Source organism: Condylostylus longicornis, unplaced genomic scaffold (assembly GCF_029603195.1).
Source record: "Condylostylus longicornis isolate FDR11 unplaced genomic scaffold, ASM2960319v2 ptg000098l, whole genome shotgun sequence".
NCBI classification, from domain to species: Eukaryota; Metazoa; Arthropoda; class Insecta; order Diptera; family Dolichopodidae; genus Condylostylus; species Condylostylus longicornis.
Window position 1 is genome coordinate 1280589 of NW_026578066.1, and position 24793 is coordinate 1305381.

Below are 24793 nucleotides of genomic sequence, written 5' to 3' on the forward strand. Positions count from 1 at the left end.
TTCTATTCATTTTTTTTTTTAACAGCATTTTGCATCCATAAATACAATACAGATTGAGAAAGTAAAATGCAAATGAAAATTTTAAAAATCATAAATTCTACTTTGTTTCAATGTATGTATTAAAATTTTTACTAAAATAATTAATTATATTATATGTTTTGTGACTGAAATGTCTCATTAAATAAAAAAAAAATATAAACAATTTTCTTTTTAACTTAAAAAATAAAATACAACATAATTATGTATGTCTACATAAAAACTAAAAATTTTAAATTATATAAAAGAGAAAAGTGAAAATTACAATTTAAAATTTATTTAGTAAAGAATCAAATTTAATCACAAAAATTTTCTTAATTTTAAACTAAAATTATAAAATTAAATTAATAATTAAACTCTATGTATTACATATTACTTAATGCAATGAAAATTAAGTTTTAAAATGAGATTCCTATTTTCTAAATGTTTTTCAATCATTCATGTATAATATTAGGAGCAAAATTTATTTATCAAAATTTTAAAGAGTTTTGATTGTGTTAAAGCGATCTTATAATAATTAATAAAATTCGTAGTTGCATATACGGATGACATATTACAAAATTCCATTGCTCTATTTAATTATTTATGCAAGTGCAACCGCATAATGTAATTCATAGAGTATTACAATTTTGATTACAAATTCATTTCTTTATTATTAATTTTTTTTCTATATTTAGAATTTATTTTGTTAAAGAATCAACCTTAACAACTTAATTAATTTTATAATAACAATATTTTTTTGCCATATATTTATAATACTTATAGTATGTTATACAAAATTGTTCTACAAAATTATAGATTTTTAATATTTTAATAGCCATTTTCAAATATTATTTAAATTTAAATAAACCTCTATCAAAGTTGGTAAAAATTAAAATTGTTAACATAAGTGTCTCAAAAATTTATTATTCCATTTTATTTTGTTGTAAAGAAATGTACTTGTGTGAAAAATTTTACACTTTCATAACTTCCTAAAATTGTCAATAAAATCACAAAATTTTTTTCAAATCTTTGGTAATATTTTTTTAAAAATATTCTTCTCTTAAAACAAAATCCAAGCTACCATAAATCATTCTTATTTTTAAGTCTAATAATTTAATTTTACTATGTTTTATCTTAATTCTTTTAAAATTTAATTTTAAAAATTATATATTTTAAAATAAAAAAAAAAAAGTATTAATAAAATTATTGAAAACTTTCACAGCACAAAAAAAAATATTTATTTTTCTTTACTTCTTTGATCCTTTCGTTAATATTATTTTAAAATTATTGTGATTTTTTGGCTTTACTTAATATAAATCATGCAAAATGTGGAAGCATTTTAAAGTTGTGTTTTTCTATTAAATTCTATTACAAAATGTATATAATAAATTTTGATCATGAAAATGATGTACATTATTTATATGCCTCAATACTCTTCCATCTAAGAGATGACGTGCGTAATGCGTTGCTTCAATACGATCTCTACCTAATCCATATTCTAGCAGCCAATCGACAAAATCTGTTCCATAAAAAACTTTTCGGTAAATTTTGATTCGCCACCTAATTAAAATACAAATATATAAGTTTTAAAAAGAAATTAATACTATATAAATTAAAAAAAAATATTTCAATATTACATTAAAAACTTTATAAAATCTATTACACTAAAATAACTCTGTTAATATAGAAAGAATTAAATAAGAAATGAGCAAAATCACATTTTTTTTAATTTCCTATATTTTTGGTGACTCAAAATATCGAGCAGTTCTATTTAAATACCAGTATTACGGTACTGGTGTTTTGTGCCTTATTTATGTTAATGTTATTCAAGAAGTTCGAGTTTTAATTTAAAATTTTCAGAGTGTTCTGAAATATTTTTTTTTTTAAATTGAAACTTTACATTTATGTTGAGATTTTACTAAACTTTTGAGAAATTACAGAATTAAAGAAACACCAAAATAACACAATTAGTTTAACATTAGAATATGTAATTAACTTTAATAATTTAGATATACAAAGAGTATACCTTTTATCTTTAGCAATATCCTTTTTGCAATTTTCCAAATGATGGTTACGAAATTGTTCACACAAATGTTTTGTTTCAGAGCTCAAATCAGACCAATTCGGTAATGAGACAATATTAGCACCATACCATATTTTACGCCAATATTTAATAAATGGTGAAAGAATTTCATTAGCGTCCGTTATAAACACAGCCGATACAATTAATCCTTGACCAAAATTTAAAAATGCATCCAAAAAACTCAGTTCCAAATAAATACCAGACATTCCTTCCATTACCAAGGTCCAAATAGAAACAGCCAAACCCTATTTTATAACAGTAAAATAAAAATAATAAGAAAATGCGATTGATCAAAAATGAAATAGCGATAAATTTACAAACACAATTGAATTAAATATAAAAAGCTTACCACAAACATTGAGCATAACAAAAGAATCAACAAAACTGTATGTTTTAAAGTTTGATGTTCATCAATATCACTTGGATATTCTAAAGGTTCTAAACCTTTACGTTTTTGTTCTTCATACTGTTGTACAAGATTTTGACAATTTTGCCTTGATGTTGATGGACAACTAAATGATGGACTACACATAGCTGGTCTACGATTACCCAAACTAAAAAAAAATTTTTATTATTTTTTACATTGAATTTATATTTTAAAGAATATAAACTATAAGGATAAAAACAAAATAACTTACTCTGTTCCATTATTATCATTTCCATCAATAGAATTTGATTCATTTTTATTATTTGATGTAGCTCTATTTGTTAGTAAATCTTCAATATCAACTACAGTAGTTGTTGTTGTACTACCACTGCAACATCCATTACCATTACCGCAATCTGATATTTCTGAGGTTACATTTTCATCATCTGATGAAGGACAATTGGTATTACGTTGCCGAATACCCCCATTTTGTGTAATTTCATTTTGTATTAAGTTTGCTGTTGAATTAGATCTGATATTTTGGGACTCTAAAGATAAAAAGAGAATAAAAAAAATATATATTCATATACATATTATTATATACATATTTGTATCACGCATAAATATTTAAAAAAAATGTGCACATATATACATACATATATCGGAATGTTGTTTTAACACAAATATAAATAGTTGGTATAAGAAAATAAGATTACAAATTAAAGATTTTTAAAATTTAAGAAATGAAAATTGTTCTTTAAATATTTTAAATTTACTACTCGTAATAAAAACCAATAGTCAGTGAAAGATTAATCAAATCAAATGATACATGTGGAAAATTTTTGGTTCATTTTAATGAAATTTTGATTTTAAGTAAATATTTTAAAAAAAATTTAAAGGCACATGGAACTTCTTAAAATAATGAAAATTAAAATTTAAATATGTGCATAAATATGTGTATCTATTTCATTCTAAATCTAATAAATTTTGCAGAAAAAATATATTTTATTAAGGTTTTTCCTACTATGAAACTAGAAAGAAACTTTTCTATATTAATTTAATTTACGTTATAATTTATCCCAAAAAACCCTACTTTTTAACAATACAATATTCTCACTATAAATTTTCAAATAAGAATAAACTTATCTCAAAATTTTCTTTTATAAGTATGTGGTATAGAAGTACATACATAATATATTAAAAATTTAATAATTTTGAACAATTATAATAAAGATAGAGTTTTGAAAAATGAACAATATAAATTTTCAAGGAAATACTACAATAAATTTTAATTTTTTTTTAAAAATTAATAAATTGTCATTCATATAAAATTTTCAAACAAAAAATCAATTTAATTTTTCATTCATCTGATTTTTGTATTGTTTTTATTTTCATTATAATATCATTATTTCGTATTTAATCAATACAATTTAATTAATTTATTTCTTTTGTACTATAAATTTCATTCTTGTTAAAAATTACCTGATTCTGGATTTGAAAGTTCCCTTGATAAAGTTAAGTACTTTTCAAATCGTTTTTTATAACGTTGATGAAGAACTAAACATCCTGCTGTAACTAGATCAGCCATAATAAAGAAATAATTAATTCAGGAAATTTAATTTGAATAACATACTAAAATATCAACAAATTCATTGATAATTAAAAATTATACAAAATGGTTTTTTTTTATTAAACTATATACGTACCAATGAAACACATGACTAGTAAAAATACTGCAATTGCAGCCTGTGCATTACCATATTGAAAACTTGGATTACGCTTTGTGTTGGATGTTAAATTATTATCGAAAGCTATTAATATACCAGAAATCACAGCTGGAGTTCCCCATGCAAATAAAATCTGTAGAAACACAAAAAATATTTGAATAGAATAAAATTCACGTGAATAATTTGTTTGTATGGTCACATGTGTACATGTACATTGAAAAGGATAATTTTTTTTTTTGTAAAACCTAATTGTCAATTAAAATAAGAACAAAGCACAAAAAAAAAATTAAAAAAGAATAGTATACTCACCATGTATGGCCACATTTTAAGTACAAAACATAAACTACGGCATTGTAAAAATAATAGAGATATAGCCAAAAGAGCTGTCCATAAACGACTGCTGTATGTTCCAATATTAAAAAGACAAAATTCTATATAAACCACCCATTTTGGTACACTTTCTAATTTACACCATAGTATAACACCTATGCAACATAAAAGCTAAAATAAATATAATGAAAAATTAATTAATAAAATATCAAATAGAAATTCATACAAAATTTTATTAAAAAATTCCTAGAGAAAATCCCACTGAATTAAAAATCTATCTCACTTAAAATTTTAATTTTGTTCTATGGCAGTTAAAATTTCCATGAATAGCTTAATAACACAATATTAAACCACTTCGACAAAATTGATTGCAATATAAAATATGAACATGATATTTACCTGTGAAAATACTAGACAACATGTTATACGATGTGGCATTAATCGGAATTTTTTAGTTAAACTAAACAATAATAAGACCCAAATGCATCCAATAACACCAGCTACACTGATATCAAATGCAAATCTATCCAATTCATTCATATAATCTGATGGATTTAAATTTGTCAATGATATCATTTTAGCTGATATAAACATTAATGGTGCACTTATAAATGTACATGCAACCATACTTCTTGCAATCTAAAAAGGGTAATAAAAAAGAAATAATTAAGAAGATACATAATTACAGAACATATTTTACATTTAAATTACTTACCAAATCCACATCAATATTATATTGTGATGCAATTACAAATGCTCCTGGTGCAGCTGGAAATGTACCATAAAGGAAACCGAATGTACTTAACTCTGTTGTTTCTGAAAAATTTCCTCCAGCTTGCATAATATTTACTGTTTGACGAGTCACTAAAGGTAAGACAAGCCTTAAAAAATAATTTAATATTAATATTTTCAAAACTTTTATTTAAATTTAAACGAATATTGTGTAATATTTTCTGTAAGTTAAATCATAATTATTCTAAATAGCCTAATATTAAAAAACTAAACAAGTTTCGGCCTAAAAAAATTTAAATTTCCCAGATTTTTTTTTTACATAGCTTAGTTCCTATTGAATAAATAGTGTTAACTCACTTTTTTTAAGAACGACGGTTTTATTACAATTTCAATTTATTTATAAAATCAAATAAATATTTTTAAATTCATACATAAAAGCGATAAAGGTTACCAAACAAAATGGTTCATTTCTAACGCATAGTGTAAATAAAATGTAAATTTCGATTTTATTTAAGCTTAAAAATTTTCTATGTTTCAATATTTATGTAAAGATTAAACGAAAAATTTTCATTTTCCTTATAATTCATTCTATGAAACAAAACACAAGTGCTTCTCTCACTACTTAAAAAGTAAAAATATCTAACTTTTTCAAAATAATTAAAAGAAAAATCCAAATTAAATTGTAACAGCAAAAAAACCAAAAGATAAATAACAACATTTTTATTTTTAGGTTTTCAATTTTAGTAAAAAAACCTTTTCGGATGCACATACATAAATAATTACATAAATACATAAAAATTTATTAATATTTTTTTCAACTAAATGAGAATGAAATGAGAAGAAAACCTCAAACAAGTTAATAAACAAACTTTCACTTTTATATTTTTCTCTTAAAAGAAAATTAAGCCTTTCAAAACATTCCTTTATAAACAAAATTTTGTAATTTTATAATGTTTGGAGTAGTTTTTAGGCTCATAGATATTTTTAATGTGCACTTCCTTACTAAGGACATAAACAATTTTTAAATAAATTCCTTGCGTAAAGTTAAATGAAAGCGAATTTTTAAAACTATGCATGCTTTAAAACTTTTATTTAAGTTTAGTTTTATAAAATTGAAGTAGAAGAATACTAAGTACAAATTAAATAAGAACGCCTACAAATATTTCTTCTATTAAAACATCATCTACGTATACAGTTTTTTTTTAATCAAATAATTATTTTGTCACCGTTATACACTTACAATTTAACTAAAATCAATATTCCTGGTGTTAAAAATCCTGCTCCAGTAAATGAACTTCCTTGACCGACAATTCTTAAACCTAATAAAAATAAAGCTGTAGCTGAAAATGAATTTCCAAGGACACGTAAGACACCAGCAAAAACTTCAGGTAAACCATCCGGAAATATAACACCACCAATAATACCCAATAATGTCATTAATAGCATTGGATTAAAGAAAATTGATTTAACTGTTTTAAAAACAATTAAAATTTTCTTATTTCGAAAAAATCTATTTGAATTTTGATTATTTTGTTGTGCACTCGGACATAATGGTAAACTCTGAAAATATATATGTATATGTATTTAAATTGCTTTAATACAAAAAATTTAATTATGAAAAGAAAAGTTCACTTACTTCTTGTTCATTTTTTTCATCAATTTTCTTTTGAATTTCCATTAAAATATAACCGATTGGATTCAAAATAGCTAAAGATATTGGAGCCAATAAATAAATGTATGATGAATATTCTGGATGTATTTTGCTATATAAAGCTTCAACTACAAAAAAGAAATAGAATTAAAAATAGTTATATAAAAAATTAATTAAAATTTACAAAATTTTTAACAATATACTTTTGTTTGTTTGAGATCTAGCAAAGAGAACTGCGCTAGTTTTTATTATAAATTAAAATTAATTTTTAAAATTAGAAGCTCCAAAAAAATTAATTACTAAAATAACATTAGGTATATAGACGGGAATTTTTAACAGTGTTTACGGTTACGTGATAGCTTACAGGAATTTTCATGTTTTAGATAACAAAAAAACCTGTAATCTATATGCGGGATTTTATAATACGTAAATCATGAAAATTAAATAGTTAAAGCAATAGCTAGTTCATAACGATAGAAAATTGCATTCGAAATCAGTCATTTATTGCCAATAAATATTTAAAATCCAAAGCTATTATTTATTATGATAATTTTCATATCTCTAATATATAAACTATTCTTATGCCAATGTCGGCAATATTATCTAATTTAATTTACAAATTTAGAAATTTCTCTGCGTATCACGTCTAAAATACAAAAATCAATTATATGATCTTTATTATTATGAAAAATTATCATTAACAATACTTTAAAATCATCTATACATAAATTATGTATAAAAACTTTCTGTTTTACATAATTTAATAAAATTCAATTAAATACAATATAAAGAAAATAAAAATAAAATTCATTTACCAATTGGAAATCCAATTGCGAAATCATTACTCTGTGTACAAAATATTGCCAATAATCCAGCTCTACCATAATTGACTGGTCTAGCAATCAATAATGAAACGAATATAACAATTAAAAATACAATTGTTTTCGATATTAAAATCGATAATAAAAATGTCCAATTAACAGTCTTCCAATTTAATTCAACTAAAGATAAAAATATAAGTGATGGTAATGCAAATGTTCCAACAAATGTATTTAATCCTTTTGTTTCATGATTTGAAATTATTTTTAATCGACCAGCGAAATATCTGTAAAAGAATTAAAAAGAAAATAATAATTAATAAATATAGAAAAATAAATTTTAAGTTTAAATTATAAAAAATTTTAGTCAAATTGAAATACTTTTAAGAATATGCTAATTTTAATAACTTTCAAGTACTAATTATTTTACTTTCAATTTAAAACAACAGTATTCTTATCTTAGAACGAAAATAAACACATTTTAGACTTATTTATTATATATATATATATTATTAATTTTAAAATACACTAATTTAGCCATAAAATAATTGCCTAATTATAATTTTATAGTTTCTTTAAAGACAAAACCGTTTACATAATATAATATATATGTACTCAGGGAAATTAAGCTAATTACTTACTTATTAGGTATAATATAAAATCAAGATTACGTAAGAATCGTACAGATTCAAATATTCTGGTATGAAGCCATGTAATTCACATATAATAGTTATAATTGTTTAAAAGTCACAAAAGAATTTTATACTCGTATATGAATTATAATTACAACACAATATAAAATTCATGTTCACAATTTCTCGTAGAAAAAAATTAAATTTTTATAACTCAAAAAGAAAATTTTTTTAATTATCGTAGAAAATAAGCATATATAAATGAAAATAAATTGCATTTTTTAAAAATGATTTTGTAATATGGAACATCTACTACAACACTTGATTCGGAATATTGTGCAGCTATATGTACAATCAAGCGATTTGAAACTGGTTTCGAAAATTTTTATTTTAAATTTTCATTATGATATTGTCAGTTTTCAACGCTATCTTACTTTGATTATAATGTTACATTTGAATATGAAGCGCAATTATGACAGATGCAGAATAAAATCTTGTTGATAGATTTCTCAGAATAAAGTTCAAAATCTTCAAATGACACTCATGTTTTACTGTTCAATAGGTACCATACTTACAAGTAAAACTGATGCGCATTTCATTCTAACAAAAAAAATTATGTATAACTACTTAACAATTAAGATTATGTATTTATTTCATAAAAACAAATATATAATTATTATTTTAAATATAAAATATAGAAAGTTAAGACTATGTATGCAATACCTTACACATAAAACGAATAAAAGAATTTTGATCATAAAAAAAAACCAGTCACACGACAATTTATATCAGTAAAATCATAAAATTATTTACATACTTATACATACATATATTAATAAAATAGAATTAATTAATTTTATAACAAAATTACTAAGAACATTATAATTTTAGATATACCTAATGCAATTCACTATATTTCTTATTATGTGCATTCAGGTAGAACGTATAAAAAATTCAAAAAATTTTCATAATATTCCGAACAAATTAATTTTAAATTAAAACAATTTGTAATCAGTAAATAAATTTCCATAAAAATTTAAATGCATATAGAAACAGAGAATTTTTCATTAGTTCTCTTTTCATACTTATTTCATTATATTTAATTAGAAGAATTTTTCTTTATTAACTTTTAATTAATTAATGTGAAAAGAAAATTCTAATTTTATTTTTTAATTAAATAATGTAAGTACTTATATGAAAAATTTTCGAGAAAAAATTCGATTGAAATAATCTCGATAAATCTTTTTTATTTTACAATTATAATTAATTAATATTATATAAAATGCATTTTTTTTCACAAATTATTCCGAAATTCAATACTGCAAGTAAAATATTAAAACCACAATGTAAACAATCAACAAAAAATGAATAAAGTGTGTTGACATCGCATGATCAATTGTGAGTAAATTAAAAATTACTATTCACAATTTTGACAGGTTTTAATATAATTTAATATATTGTTGGAATTATTATTATTATATTAATAAATATGATTTATTTTTAACAATATGCAATATTTAATTGCAAATATAAATTATATAATAAAAAAAATATTTAATAACATTATGAAATTATAAGGAGTTGAAAGTTTTCAGAAAAAAATGAAAGAAAATTATTTTAATGTAAATTGATTTCTGTTTTTTTTTTTTCAACTAAAATTAATTAAAATTTCATATTTCTTATTGCGTTTTTAATATAACAACAATTAAAATGTGTTTTGATAATACAGTTTTTTTTTTGTGCTAAAACGAAGAATTATATAGTATTCACACTCAAAGGGAAAGTTTATTAAACCATATACTTATTGTTCTTTGGCTCATAACTTCTTAGACAGGAATAAAAAAAAAGATGTTTAATAAACTAATAAAAATTTAGTACAGTTTGCTTAAATTTATCCAACAATAAAATACATAACAAGTAATTCAATAAATACTTCTTTGTTTTTTTTTCTGTTAAAAAAATTATATTAATAAATAGCGGCAGCTTGCCTTGACCTTAAAGTTTAATTTGACACATTTCTTGTGCACATCTGTGTAAGCTATTTGTTTGTAATAATATTTAGATACTAGAGCTTAATCCGTTAAACGGGCCACTAATAATATTTGCTAGTAATATTTATAATATAAAGTAGTTTGTTAAACGAGATACATATATCGTAAAATACTAAAATCTATAACCGCTACTAAAAAAACTGTACAGATATAGTATGTACAAAAGATATGAAAAAAAAACGCATTAAATTTCAATGGCAGGCCAAATAGTCTAGCCTAGCAAGTAAAATTTTATGTAATTTTCTTTGCGTAAGAAAAGAAGACAAATAAAAGTTTTCAAAGCGAATATGCTCTCATAGCAAACTTTCTTGGTATACATTTTATATGCAGTTATATATGTAAGCAAAAATCATTACGCTCCATAAAATACTTACGATATTAATTATTTATTTACGATATGGCTTATTCTTGTACGATATATAAAATTATTTCGATTTAAATCTCTTTTTTATAATGTGAGTGTCATTATCATTCTCTTAATCGAAATGATGCGTTTCTTACAACAAGCCGCACTGGCATTAATTACGATCAAATTCCAAAAATATTTATTACGACAATATTTTGTGTCTTGCAATAAAAAATGATTGACACACATATTAAATTGAAATTCCCCTTTTAAAAAAAAAATTTTTTTTTCTCAATTTTAACAACATTATAAGAGATGATCTAAACCGTAATAAAATTATAATCATATAAAAGATATACGTCAATAAGTTTTGAAGCCGCTATAATATTTTCAGGGTTAAATACAATTGAAATAAAGCAATATTTTACGATGATTATTTAAGATTTAAAAAAAAATTCCTAAAATGCGAAAATGACATAAATATAATTTCGTTGAAAAAAGAAAAAAAAATAAAAATGTAAGTATGTACTTATTTTGTTTATAAAACGTAAACTAAAACTTTAAATTTTTAAAATGAAACTTTTTAAATACTAAGTAAATAAAATGAAAATAAAAACAATTTTAAAGCTTTTCGACGTATAACAGTCGGAAATTAATGTCAACAAAAAAAAAAAAACTATCAAAAATTCACTGAACTTTGTATAAATTCATTTTATCTTGTCACACCTATTTTTTTAACCTTAAGTATAAGAGTGAAATAAAAAATTAACCAAAATTCAAAAGGAAATTTTTTATTTTGAACGCATGACTGACTGACACTATTTTTAATTTTATCATACTTTATAACTAATTTAATATTTCTTATTCTGCATTCATTAACAAATTATTATAGTTGCGATTATTTGAATTAACCTTTAACATAGCGAATTTTTTTTTTTGTTTTTTTCTTGAAGAATTAATTCAACCATCATAAACAATTTATTTATGATTTATCATTAGATTTCTTTATTATTTCAATGAAATATTTCCATTTTAATAATTTTATATTTAACATAGTTAACCCGTTCATTTACCTTACTTATATGTATAGGTAATAATAATTAAATAAAAAAAAAATCATTGACGTTTATAATATTGAAGACATTAAAGCTAAAAAATAATGCTGGTTATTAAAAATATGATTAAGTAAATAAAAAAATCGATTCATTAATAATCGAAAATCAAAAATATCAGATTAAATATAAAAAAAATTGCAATAACATTTTTATGAACTATGATGATTGTGTCCTTTTGGCTATCATAAAAAAAAATTAATTATTATTTCATCCTACTTATGCATTAAAATTTTTATTTTATTTTATATTATCTGATATAATCGTCTCATATTTCAGCCTACACTTTTTACATTCTCTATTAAATTAATTAAAAAAATTTTCAATATAATCAATTAGATACTTGAAGATATTCAATATGAATTATTTTTGTATATTTATAATCTTAAAATTTATTGCTAAAATTCAAATTTTAATATTTTGTTATTCCTTAAAATAACGAAAAAAAAAATGTTATATGATTTTCTTATTTAAAAAAACCAATAATTTACTATAGGTGTAATCGATAACGTCAAATGCTAGCCAACAACAATTTTATCATGACGTCATGAACCGGCAATTAAAATTAAGCTAAAAACTTTTGCATGTCAACTTTCTTACACGAATTTTGTATTGAACCGGTTGACAATATTGCTTTAGAAACAAATTATTTTTGATGCTTTAAATTTAACCATAAAGCCGATTTAGATTTTTTCCCATCGTTAAACTTTGGCTCCAAAAAATTGGTCGCCCAATAATTAATGTCATCATTATTACTGTTGTCATCAATTACATTTAAAAAATTTTCGGATATTATAAAATTCCTAAAACAAAATTTAATTAAATAAATCCATTTTTAGGAAAACAATATAAAAATAAACAGGGTTAAGAACCCTACTTATACGAGTATTATATGGCAATTATTATTAAGTTTATTTTTTATATAAAAATCTCTCTTTATTTTGTTTACCAAAATATCTTCCCAATAATTATTCACAATCACTTTCTATCAGGTACAATACAAGTATATTCTTATCAAACATAAAATACATACTTTCAAATTAAATAAGTAAATAATTTTATTAAAATAAGTTGGTTGAAATTATTATTAATGTATATTATCTTTAAATATCTGAAAGCGTGTCAAAGTCACGTATTTCATAGCTGATAAGACTTCATAATTTAATTATCACAATTTATATCAAATCTAGTAAATCACATGTGATTTATCAAAAATTTTTTCGTTAATCTTCAATTTACTTTTAATATAGTAACAAAACTCGGGATGAAATAATAAAAATTGGAAGTTCTTTAATATCAGTTAAAAGTATATGAGATCAAAAAACAAAGTTAATTTTATGTAAAAAAGAACTTTTGCGATACAGAAATTCAAAAAAAATTTTAATCTCTTGAGGTATCCTTCAATCTTTAATTTATTCATAAACGAGTAATACAAAATTTAATTTTAAAATAAAAAATTAATAATAAAAATTGTTATTGATTAGGGTGATCTTTTAAAAATTTGATCAACTTAAGGACACAACACTAATTGCCCTGTTTGAAGGATTGATTCTCTATTTACGGAAAACCCCAAAATATTTCCGTTTTCAATTTTAAATTTCAATATTAATAATAATATGAATAAATAAATAATATAAACGTATATTTACATAAAAGGTTACTAATTAAATACTATTTAATGAATTTAATAGCTAGTTTAAATAAACATTTAAATTGAATAAATTATTTATTAAAATATTAAACCCTATAACAATAAATCAATATAAAATCAATAAAGGATCAATTGTAAATAAATCGTTAAAATTGTTTTACATCTATGTAAACATATGTAATATGATATAATTTAAAGTTGATAGCCCCAAACTCTGAAATATTAACAAACAAGTGCGATACATAGAGATTTGTAGTATAACAGTAATGAAGTTAAATACAAGTATGTATAACATATTATTAAAATTATTAAAAATCAAACAATAAGTATCATTATAAAAGAATATCTCCCTATAATTAAAAAACAAAAATAATTAATCAAAAATGTACATAAATTACTTGTTTTAATAATAAAATATTTGTGATTGATCACTATTAGATTAATCAATTTTTTTATTAAGATTTATATAGTTTTCATGTTATTTAATAAGAAAAAATAAATTATTTAATAACAATTGTTGTTATTTTAATGATATATTTTTATTTTTTTTTTTATTAACCAACAATAAATTATAAATAGAAGATACCAATCAATTGAATATTTATTAGATAATAAATATTAACAATATTAGGTACCTACTGAATAAATTGAAAATGTGACGATTTTCTGTGAAAATTGGAAAAATTAATTTAAAGTGTGAGTAATCTTTAAGAATTAAATTTAAAATCTTTCTTTTCTTATGTTTCAAATTTCTTTTCTATCGAACTTACACACATTTAATAGCATTTAAAATTTATTAATTCTTAAAAAAAAAAAGCAAATTTTGTAAAAGCGTAGCATGTCTTACATCAAAAACTATTATTGACGTCGTAATGAATCCCTGAAAACGTCACATATTAAAAAAATTTAATGAAAAACCTAGTTTAACCAAACTAGTTAAATTTTTAATATTTAAATGCTATGTTTCCTAACAAAATGGAAAATAAAATTGGATTTTAAATTAAAAAACATCGAACTTATGTGTATCTAGTTTTAAAAAAGCTTCTAAATTTTACAAATAGTATTACATTTTTTCATGTCTTACCCCTAAATTAAAATATTAAATTGCCGAATAAAGACAATTCTGATAATATGAAGGCATACTGATGCTGCCATTAAAAGTATTTAAAGCATTGAATTTTAATTCGCAAATTTTTTAATACATAGATTTTTTAATATCCATTTAAATAAATACATAGAATTAATTACTACTTAAGCTACTTACTATTCCCTTCAAATTTTCAATTAAGTATGTCCTATTACACTTAAGCATGTAAACAAAGTACTTAATGTTTTGTAACAACATGCAACAATGAATTAATAATTTTATATTATATTAAATAATTATAGACCTACACATTCTGTTAGTCGCATCATTTAACGCATGGATTGTTATTAAAAAATCTTGTAATTTTCTGAATAAAATAAATTCCAAAATTCTTTACAATAATACCTAATCACTTCAAATAATGCGACTAACAGAGTATAAGTGATTGCATATATCTAAATTTCATGCAATTTAAAAATTCTTCTGAAAAAAAATTATGTAAATAATAATTGGAAAATTTACTTACCCACATAATATAATTCCAAAGCATTGAACTAAAGCTGGATAAAATTTATCCATTGAAATTGGAGGATTTCCATCATCATCATCATTTGATTCTGTTGTTGGAACAATTGTTGAATTTATTATATCATATATAGTAGGAACTTCCATACTTTATTCTTTTAAAACTATTGATATTTACTTGTTATTATATTTACTTATTGTTAGATACATAAGAATAATTTTCCAAAAAAAAATCTTATATTACACGATAAATTTAAAATTTTTATGTGCTATTATTTTTGATTAATTTTGCGTTTTATAAATTTTTGTATTCGATATTGCAATATTTTAACACACAGTTTAAATATTTTGATATTTGAGTTTCAATAAAATTACTGTATGATTTCCTTCTTAAACTGAATAAAATTAAAAAGTATTTAAATTGATTTATTATTGTAGGTGTATGTTGAAAAAAAATTTCCTTAAATTAATTATGTATTTTTTATTTTACAAATATTATATGAGCCCGCTCACGTTAAAAAATTGTAACAGGAGTCCTTACTATTTTGACTATATCATTTAACAACATTTATTTCAATTACAGCTGAACAAACATTTAATATATTTTGATATACATTAATATTCTCTTCTAGTTGTTGATTTTTTTTATACTTCATTTCAAAAATTAATATTTAATTCAAATTTTTTAGGTCACTTCTCTTATTTTTTTTTAAATTCTGGTTCAAAAATTAAATTTATTTTATTTTTATTTCTATTTCTTTTTTTGTCCTTAATTTTTTTGAGCCAATATTTCCTTATGAATTTTCACATGAAATTGTTGTTAAATTAAATATTTTTTTTTTCTTGCACCTTCCTCCTTTAATGTGTCAATATAACTGAAAATGAAAATAAATAAATTTTGATAAAAAATTAAAAAATCAAAGCTTTTTTCATATTTTGTTTGCTTTATCATGTCTTACGACTTGTATGTAATTATTATAATTTATTTAAAAAAAAATGAAATGAATGTGTTATTATATCTTGATATGTAAATATAGTATTGATGTAGATATCTTCCTACGTAAATGTACCTAGGTATACCTAGGGAAATATTATAAAAAGGTATTAAAAAATTCATGTAAAGAATTCATTCGCTCGTATTGAAACAAGTTAAGATTTTTTATTTTCAAAATTATCTCATGAATTTGAAATGATTTTTTTAAATCACATTTGTACTTATACATTTTTCATGTTCCTATGCATTTTTCTAATCTCCTAATATAAACACACATATTTATTGTGTGTTTATATTAGGAGATTATGTATAGAAAAATCCTATGCATTTTTCTAATCTCCTAATATAAACACATTATAATACGACGAAGAATTAGAAAAGTGTAAACATAGAGTGACTGAACCTTAATAGAAACACAAATAATATTTAAAAATAAAATAAATGAAAATATAATTTTGTTCTAATTAATATAAACGATAATTTATTGTAGATTAAAAAGTTCAAGAAAAAGTAACAAAAACAAAAGGGGTGGTTAGGTAGAAAGCTAATTTTTAAGAAGCCCAATTGTGTATCTCGCTTTTTTGTCTCGCATTTTAGTCTCATTGAAATGCGAATTCTAATTTTTTTTTTTATTTGAGTATGTAATTCTTTCAATAAGATGAGATAGGTACCTATGCATTTCCTCCCACGAAATATGAAAAGTTCTTCCCACTCTAAAATTAAATTTATAACTTTAAAAATTTGTTATATTTATTATGCACTCATTTTCTTCTCACTTGCCGGATAAAAAAGCGAAATACACAATCAGACTGTAAGATTTTGGTATAAAAAAATGTTTCCTTTCACTTTTTTACATTGATAACAAGCTTTAAAGATTCAAAACAAAAGAAAAATTTACTTTATTTATGTAAATATTATTCACAATAAAATTAAAAAAAGACTGTTAGTGGGTAAATAGCTATACATACCTACACCTACGTATATTTAAAACAAATTGGCAAAATATTCAAAACAAAGCAAATTGATATCACCTGTTGCACATTGTTTCCAAAATTTTAAGATGAACCGAAATGTAAAAAACATTTTCAATTTTTTTATGTTACCAATTCCAATTAGATAAATATGTCACATTGTAAGTAGGTTATACCTACTACTCATGCATGTTTTCATTTGCTTATATTAATATTGTTTTGCCAAAAACTTAGTTTGAAGTTTCTGTTTATATTATACCTATACAACGCTATGAGTTATAAATGTGTTCAAAATAAAAAAAAAAATAAAGAATGACGTCAATACCAAAATTGAATGAATATGAAATTCTGCAGTGGTATATGCATAATTTACAATCTGCTTGCTTGAATCGTTTTTAGCCCCCTCAAATTCCCTTCAACACTTGTAATATACGTCATACACACTATTGTATATCTACATAATTATATATTATTTATATAATATGTAGCTATGTTTGAATATATTAACTATGTATTTGGGGTTTTTTTTCAACTCGGTGTTAATTAAGTGGATAGGTACCTGACTATTTTGGATTTGCAATACAATTTTCAGCTTAAATTTAATTTAACATTTTATTTATTAAGAAAATTTGTAACAATATATAAATAATGCCTTTTATTTATAAATAAATATTACCTTTTATTTATTACACATCGAAATTTGTAGATTAATTAAAATTTATTAATTTGTAAAACTCTTTTATAAACATATTATAAGTATAAATTTTATGGATACACATAAGTACGTACAAATGTTCATTGTTATTTAAGATATTGATAGTAAAAACTATTTTCGCATTTCACTACAAATTAGTAATTTCACACTATACATATATAAATCGTTGTTAAATGAAATCAAACCACTTTTAAAATCAATTTTTTTTTTATTTCATATTTGTAAAATTTTGTAAAGTTCAGTAAGAAAATCTTTTATGACAAATGACAGTTAAAATGTCAATCTCGTCTGTAGAAAAATAAACATAATATGTCAATTTAAACTCAATACACCTTTACTTTAATTGCTATCTACGTGTTTACTGCTTTTGTAAAATTGAAGTTTTGCATTTTCCCCATTATGTATTTATGAAAATCGTTGATGCACTTTAACTAAAATTTCGCAAGAGTAAAAAGGGTATGCCAAAAATATAAAGAAATTAGTATTCGTCATTTATAACTCATAAAAAAAAAACCGATTAATTGGGTGGAAAAAAAATAAAAGCGGCAATCTTGAAATTTTTGCTCTGTTTACATTGCTGCGGCACTGCGACGCGAGAATCATTCGAAATATCGCAGATTACTGACAGTAATATAATCAAAACCAATTCCAAAAAATTTTTGCTAGTTATACTCATTTTTCAATTTCTTTTCCTTTTTGTATTTGTATTATTTTTTTTTTGAAATTATAACATAATAACCGTTTTACTTGCAATTTTTATTTCCAAACTATAAATGAGGTCTGTCATTCGATTGTCATCGCATGTTGCAGCGAACAATCGGATGCTGCAGATCAATTTTTCAAAGTAGTGTGACAATCGGTTTCGTATGTCGCAGAAATTTATATCACAGTGGATTTAGTAATATTTTGACATTTTGGCGACTACCGCTGTCGCACTGCCGCAGTAATGTGAGAGCCCGTTTATAATGAGTATGTAAAATATTTTTATTTATGTACTTAATTTAGGATTTATGTATATAAATTTTAATATCGGCATCAGCACTTAAGCTGAAAAAACCGCTTGATTGTATGTATTTAAGTCATATAATTTTCTCTTTTGCATATTTATTGCTTCGTTAATGAAAGTCGAAACATCCTTTTTGTTATAGAATAATTATAATTTAATTCGCACTAAAACTTTAAATATGTTGTTTTGGTACCTTTAAAAAAAGTTCAATTTAGATTCATATTATTCCAAACCAAAGTTAAAAAAAAACGTTTTCTAAATATTTTGAATACAAACTTGACAAAGCAGAAAAATTCAGCAAACTTTAATTTTGCATTACGGTTTTCTGCAATATTCTGTGAAAAACAAACCATAGACGGCAATTCCAGTATCCGTAAACACAAGATTTGACAGAAAGCTAAACATAATTCAAAGAATACAGGGGCTTAAAAAAATTCTATAAAATAAAAAATTAAACAAAAAATGAATAACGTTTATTTTAATAATTGTAGCTCAAATTCAAAAGACGAATGGAAATTAAAATGTGGTGAAATTTATATTAATAAAAATGAGAATGAAATGGTTCTATCCTGCACAAACTGCGATGTACATTATTTGTCTTTAGAGTGTTTTTCAAAACATTATTTTAGCCAACACTTTGTAAAATCTGAAATTTGTGAATTAAGTACCTCAAGAAGAAATGTGAACGTAAAAGACTCTTTAACAGATTATTCTGATGATAACATTTTGGAAACTGAAAATTACACCCTGGATGAGTACGATGGTTGTTCGAAAACTGAAAAACAATGTACTGATGAAATGAAACAAGAAACATCGATCCCTGAAAAAAAAGCTTCACATGAGGAAAAAAGAACTAGTAGTACACATACTTTAGATATTAAAGAAATTTTAACAAATTGTTCCGAAAAATTCGAATTTCAACCTGAAAAATTAGTATCAAATGAATATGCTTGCTCTGAAACTAAAAAAAATCAAGCTAAAAGACTTATTAAAAAGAAAAGCTCTTTTAACCTGGACAAAAAAATTTCTTACAGACAGAAAAAAGCTAAAAATAAACAACTGGATAATAAAAAATCGGGAAGAAAAAAGATTCCAGAAGGATATTTTAAATGTGTTATTTGTTCTGAAGTTTTGAAATTGGAAGAAAAGGTAGAGCACGTGAAAATCCATCAACATTCTTCAAGATTTATATGTGAGACATGTGGAAAAGGGTATCTAAATATTTAAAATGTTTCAAATTGTTTTAAGTTATTAATATATGCATGAAATTTCATTTTTTTAGGGTCAAAAATAAGTACCAATTGGGACAACATATGAAAACTCACACAGGTGAAAGACCCTACAAATGTCAGATCTGTTTGGCCACTTTTAAATGCAAACACACTCTTAAAGGACATGAAAGAACTCACTTAGATTATAAACCTTTTAAATGTAGTATTTGTGATATGTTATTTAAATCCAAGCGAACTGCTCAACAACACGAGTTAAGACATCAGGCTCCTACTGAAGCTAATATTGAATGTGATCTTTGCGGAAAAAAGTTTAACACTCAGACTAAAATGATGGAACACCGTGGAAGACATAAGGAAGAGAAAAAGCCGTTTCAATGTCCTAAATGTCCGAAAAGTTTTCAAACTAAATATGCCTGCTCTGCTCATGAGCGTTTGGAGCATAAAGGTGAATACAATTATAAATGCAGTTACTGTGATAAGCTTTTTATAAAAAATGCTATGAAAAAATCTCATGAATACACACATACCCGAGTTGGGCAACCATTTCCTTGTAACTTATGTCCGAAAAAGTATGCTACACGTGAAGGTCTTTATAAGCATAAAAAAAGGGATCATGTAATGGATAAACCACTACCTGATTTCAAGTGTCACAAATGCGAAAAAGTTTTTAAATTACAAAGTGAATACATTGAACACTGTAGGAAACATGCTTTAGAAGAACATCAATTTATATGTTCTGTTTGTGGGTCTAATTTTGTCAACGAAATTAATTTAAATAATCATATAAATGTAATACACAATGTTAGAAGTAATATAGTAAAATAATTGATATTAAGTACTTTGTTTTCCAAATAGATTTGACTTAATGGCAAGATCCATTTACTTGTAGTATAGATACTTAGACGCGAAAGTATATTTGTGCAATAAGCTTTTTGAATCAAAAATCTCTTTCATCAAGACCAAAACTTTACTTTTGGATATCTTATTTAGCTGGAACATTTTAGAAGATAACAATGAAAAAATTGTTTATTAAAAGAAACAAAAATTTCCTTTATATCTACTTTCTTGTGATATAACCGCTAATAGAGACTAAGGCCAAATTAGACTGCTATTTAAGGTCAATTATATTTTTTGAAAAGAAGACAATATTCAAGTTTCATCTCTCCTTTTATGAAAATTTAAGAATATCTTGCAATGTAGGTACGTACATACAAAAGGAAAATTGTTGAAAAATATGTAATAAGCGTTAATTTGGAAGGGGTAGGAGGTGTGTACAATTTTTATTTTGGTTTTTATATAGCCAACAAGAAATTTAGCTATATTAATAAAAAATTCCATATGAATACAAAAAGTAATATTAAATTTTTTATGTAAAACCATAAGATAAGATAATTCATATAGACCCAAAAGATAATTTCTAAGTAAACATTCATAAGTGTATTCTCAGCTACATACATACATAAAAAACGAAATGAAAGATCAGCTGATTATCAGGAATTAAAATTTAACTGAGGTACCCATACTTTATTCCGCAGAATTTTTATTATGTAGGGAGAGAATTAGTTCAAATTCGGAACTATTATTTTCCCATATTCTTTTGCAATTTCCAAATCAGCGCAAGGATAGTAATTTTACTTCAAAAGAAGCAACGATGTGAACACGGCTTTTTGAAAGAAGAATGAATATAATATGTATTTGATATGTTTACTTTGTAAACACAAATATGTATGTACATGTTGTGCATTTAAGTATACATATTTGTTATTGCAGAGAATATTTCAAATTCGAATTGTACATAATCTTGTAGCTATTATTTATTTTTATGTATTAATAATTACAAATTAAACATAGTTCTCTTTTTTTAGAACCATTTTTCGCAATAATATAAATGTGTTAAAGTATAATTTGGTAATGGAGATCAATTAAATTGGTATTTGGATTGAAGTTAAGATACATTTCAGTAAAATGAGCCAACAATATGCTTGTATAAATTGTAAAAATCCGGTACATCATTTATATCAAAAGTATCCTAATCTCACCAAACTAGCAAAGTGTGATAAATGCCATGAGATCGTTGATAAGTATATAGAATTTCATCATTTGATTGCTCTAGTGGATGTAATTTTGCTATCTAATAAAGCATATCGACACATAATTTATAATGCGGAGTTTAAAATGCATTGGAAGCTGTATCTTATATTGCTTTTACTAGAATCATTTGCCCTTTGGCGGCAAAAACTGGAAAAATTTGCGACGAAATCCCTTCAGGTTGGAGAATTAAATGTGCCAGAAGATTTTTTTCAAGAAAAAGGATTTTATATGTGTTGTTTGGAAAACTTGATCGACAGTGTAGTTTTGTTCATAATTCTAGCAGGTTTATCTAAAATTATACGTGCATCAAGCAAGAGAAAAAGCAATTTTCTTTCTTACTTAATAAAAGCAGTGATTTTGGGAAATTTTTCTAAAATATTTTTGCTGCCGATTTTAGTTTGGAGGGATAACACCACTGAGTTAGATTCCAATTTTCATTATTTTGTAGTGAAATTTTATTATGTATTTTCATGTTCAAATGTTTACTCATCAATTACAAATTTAAACTTATATAAATCTAGCGCTGTAGTTGTTTTGGCGTTTTTCATAAAAAAATATTTTATGGTACTGTTCAATTTTCTTTAAACTCGATGCAGCAGAAACTTTGCAAATTTGGTGATTGTTTAAAAAAAAGAAAAATCATATAATAGGACACAAGACCATGTAATTTTGACGAAAATTATGAATGTCTATTGTAAGTAAAGTTCGGAAAATTAGTGAATAATTTCAGTTTTTCATATTATGAACAACTAAGTATTTTTTTTAAGTAAAGTTAAGCATTATTTATTTATAAGAAAAAGAAAATTGAAAAGTTTTGTAAATAAAAAACAGCTCTAAGAAACGAGTTTGGCTTCAACAAATTTATGTTTTTGCGACTTTTCTGTATTTCACTGAGTTTCAGAATTAACTTATTCAGAGGTTGCATCTATAATTTGTATGGAAATATTAGCTGAACACAAATATCTATGGTGTAAATTGTATGTATGTCCTAAAAACTATGTGAAACTGTTATTTTAATATTAACACCAAAATTTGGAGAAACCAGTAATATACAAATTTTTATTAATTTTTTTTTTTTAAATATAGAAATTAAAAATACACATTACCTATACATATTTGACTATATTTTATTTAAAGTACTGTGAACAACATTCATATGATTTTTCAAATTTATTTCGTTTACAAAATTTGCCCCACAATCAAAACAAACAAATTGGTATTTTTCTAAAACGTGTTTCCTACAATGCTCAGAATACTCATTTTGAAATTTAAATGTTTTATCACACTTATGACACTTTAAATCCGGAGAAGGTTTGTTTGAAATGTGATTTCTTTTCTTATGCTTGTAAAGACCTTGCTTCGTTGCATACTTATTTGGACATAAATCACAAGAGAATGGTTGACCCACCCGTGTGTGTGATTCCTCGTGATAATTTTTTTTTGAACATTTAATAAAAGTTTTATCACAGAATCTACATTTGTAATTATACTCCCCCTTATGTTCTAAACGCTCATGGGAAGTGCAGTCATATTTTAAAGTGAAACTTCTAGGGCATTTGGAGCATTCAAATTGCTTTTTTTCTGCTTTATGTCTGCTGCGGTGTGCTGTTAAATTTATGTTTGAACTGAATTTTTTTTGGCAAACATCACATTCGAAGCCTGCATCTTTTGAAATAGAAAATTTATGTTTTGCTTCGTGTAATTGAAGTGATCTTTTCAATTTGAATAATGCTTGGCAAACGTTGCACTTAAATGGCTTATAGTTAAGGTGAGTCATTTCATGGCGCGTGAGAATTATTTTGCTATAAAATGTAGCTGAACAAAGTTCACATTTAAATGATCTTTCTCCACCATGAGTATTCATGTGTCGGACCAATTCATAATTTTTCTGAAACCTAAGATCTAATTAAATAAAATATGTTCAGTTTATATTAGAATAAGCATATACCCTTTTCCGCATAATTCACAAATAAACCTTTTGAAATGTTCATGTTTTTTCATATGTTCTATTTTATCTTCTATTTCAAAATATTCCGGGCATATTGGACATTTAAAGCTCTTTTTTAGACTTTTTTCCAAAACTTTTCCGAATCCTTTTTTATAACGAACTTTTTTTGTTTTATTCGAATCTTCTTTTAAGTCCAATTCGAAATTTTGTTTGTCTATAAATTTTTCTTCGGCCGAAATTTCATATTCCGTCTTCAAAAACGCTCTACAGTTATTTACTTTATTATCGCGTGATCTTTCATTTAGAAAACATTTGCATTTTAAATTGTTTATATTTTCGGAATCATTTGATGAATTTGAAAATTGAGCCTCAAAATCACAAGTAAAGTGCTCGTTTACAATATGTGTTGAAAAATGTTCTAAAGATTCAAATTGCAGTTCGCAAATAATGCACGTTAAAATTATTTTATTACTTTCTTTTTTATTCAAATATATTTCTCCGCATTTTAATTTTAACTCTTTCTTTAAAAATGAATTCAATTCATCCATGGGAGATATAAAAATTAATTTACCACTGTTTGTTTGTACTCTTAACTTTTGTTGCGACTACTTTTTTAATGTTTTCTTTTATTTGACATAACAAAACTGTCAAATCTAGAAATAAAAACAAATAGAAAAATAATTTACTACTGGGTTGTCAAGTAAAA

At 23.5% G+C, this 24793-nt stretch overlaps 4 protein-coding genes across 5 annotated transcripts; 2 read left to right on the forward strand and 2 right to left on the reverse strand.

The window, feature by feature from the left end:
• Positions 1-403: 403 nt before the first annotated feature.
• LOC129613921 (integral membrane protein GPR155) lies at positions 404-18012 on the reverse strand. Its single transcript, XM_055528257.1, has 14 exons — positions 17772-18012; positions 15132-16005; positions 7724-8013; positions 6894-7036; positions 6498-6817; positions 5241-5406; positions 4925-5164; positions 4505-4696; positions 4175-4328; positions 3951-4043; positions 2740-3016; positions 2451-2655; positions 2045-2346; positions 404-1578 (listed from the first exon to the last, which is right to left on the reverse strand). The coding sequence occupies exons 2-14, from the start codon at positions 15275-15277 to the stop codon at positions 1377-1379; spliced, it is 2730 nt and encodes a 909-aa protein (XP_055384232.1). The 5' UTR covers positions 15278-16005; positions 17772-18012; the 3' UTR covers positions 404-1376.
• Positions 18013-19085: 1073 nt separating this feature from the next.
• LOC129613947 (zinc finger protein 567-like) lies at positions 19086-20873 on the forward strand. The gene is made up of 2 exons (XM_055528297.1): positions 19086-20027; positions 20099-20873. The coding sequence occupies exons 1-2, from the start codon at positions 19279-19281 to the stop codon at positions 20871-20873; spliced, it is 1524 nt and encodes a 507-aa protein (XP_055384272.1). The 5' UTR covers positions 19086-19278.
• Positions 20874-21776: 903 nt separating this feature from the next.
• Positions 21777-23248, forward strand: LOC129613967 (protein ARV1). Of its 2 annotated transcripts, none has more exons than XM_055528319.1 (2): positions 21777-21851; positions 21914-23248. In XM_055528319.1, exon 2 carries the CDS (start codon positions 22014-22016, stop codon positions 22722-22724), a length of 711 nt encoding a protein of 236 aa, XP_055384294.1. In that variant the 5' UTR covers positions 21777-21851; positions 21914-22013; the 3' UTR covers positions 22725-23248. The 2 variants fall into 2 exon arrangements, with proteins under 2 accessions (XP_055384294.1, XP_055384295.1); XM_055528320.1 differs by having other exon boundaries at positions 21792-21839.
• Positions 23248-24698, reverse strand: LOC129613966 (zinc finger protein OZF-like). Its single transcript, XM_055528318.1, has 2 exons — positions 24088-24698; positions 23248-24034 (listed from the first exon to the last, which is right to left on the reverse strand). Exons 1-2 carry the CDS (start codon positions 24633-24635, stop codon positions 23260-23262), a joined length of 1323 nt encoding a protein of 440 aa, XP_055384293.1. The 5' UTR covers positions 24636-24698; the 3' UTR covers positions 23248-23259.
• Positions 24699-24793: the final 95 nt, after the last annotated feature.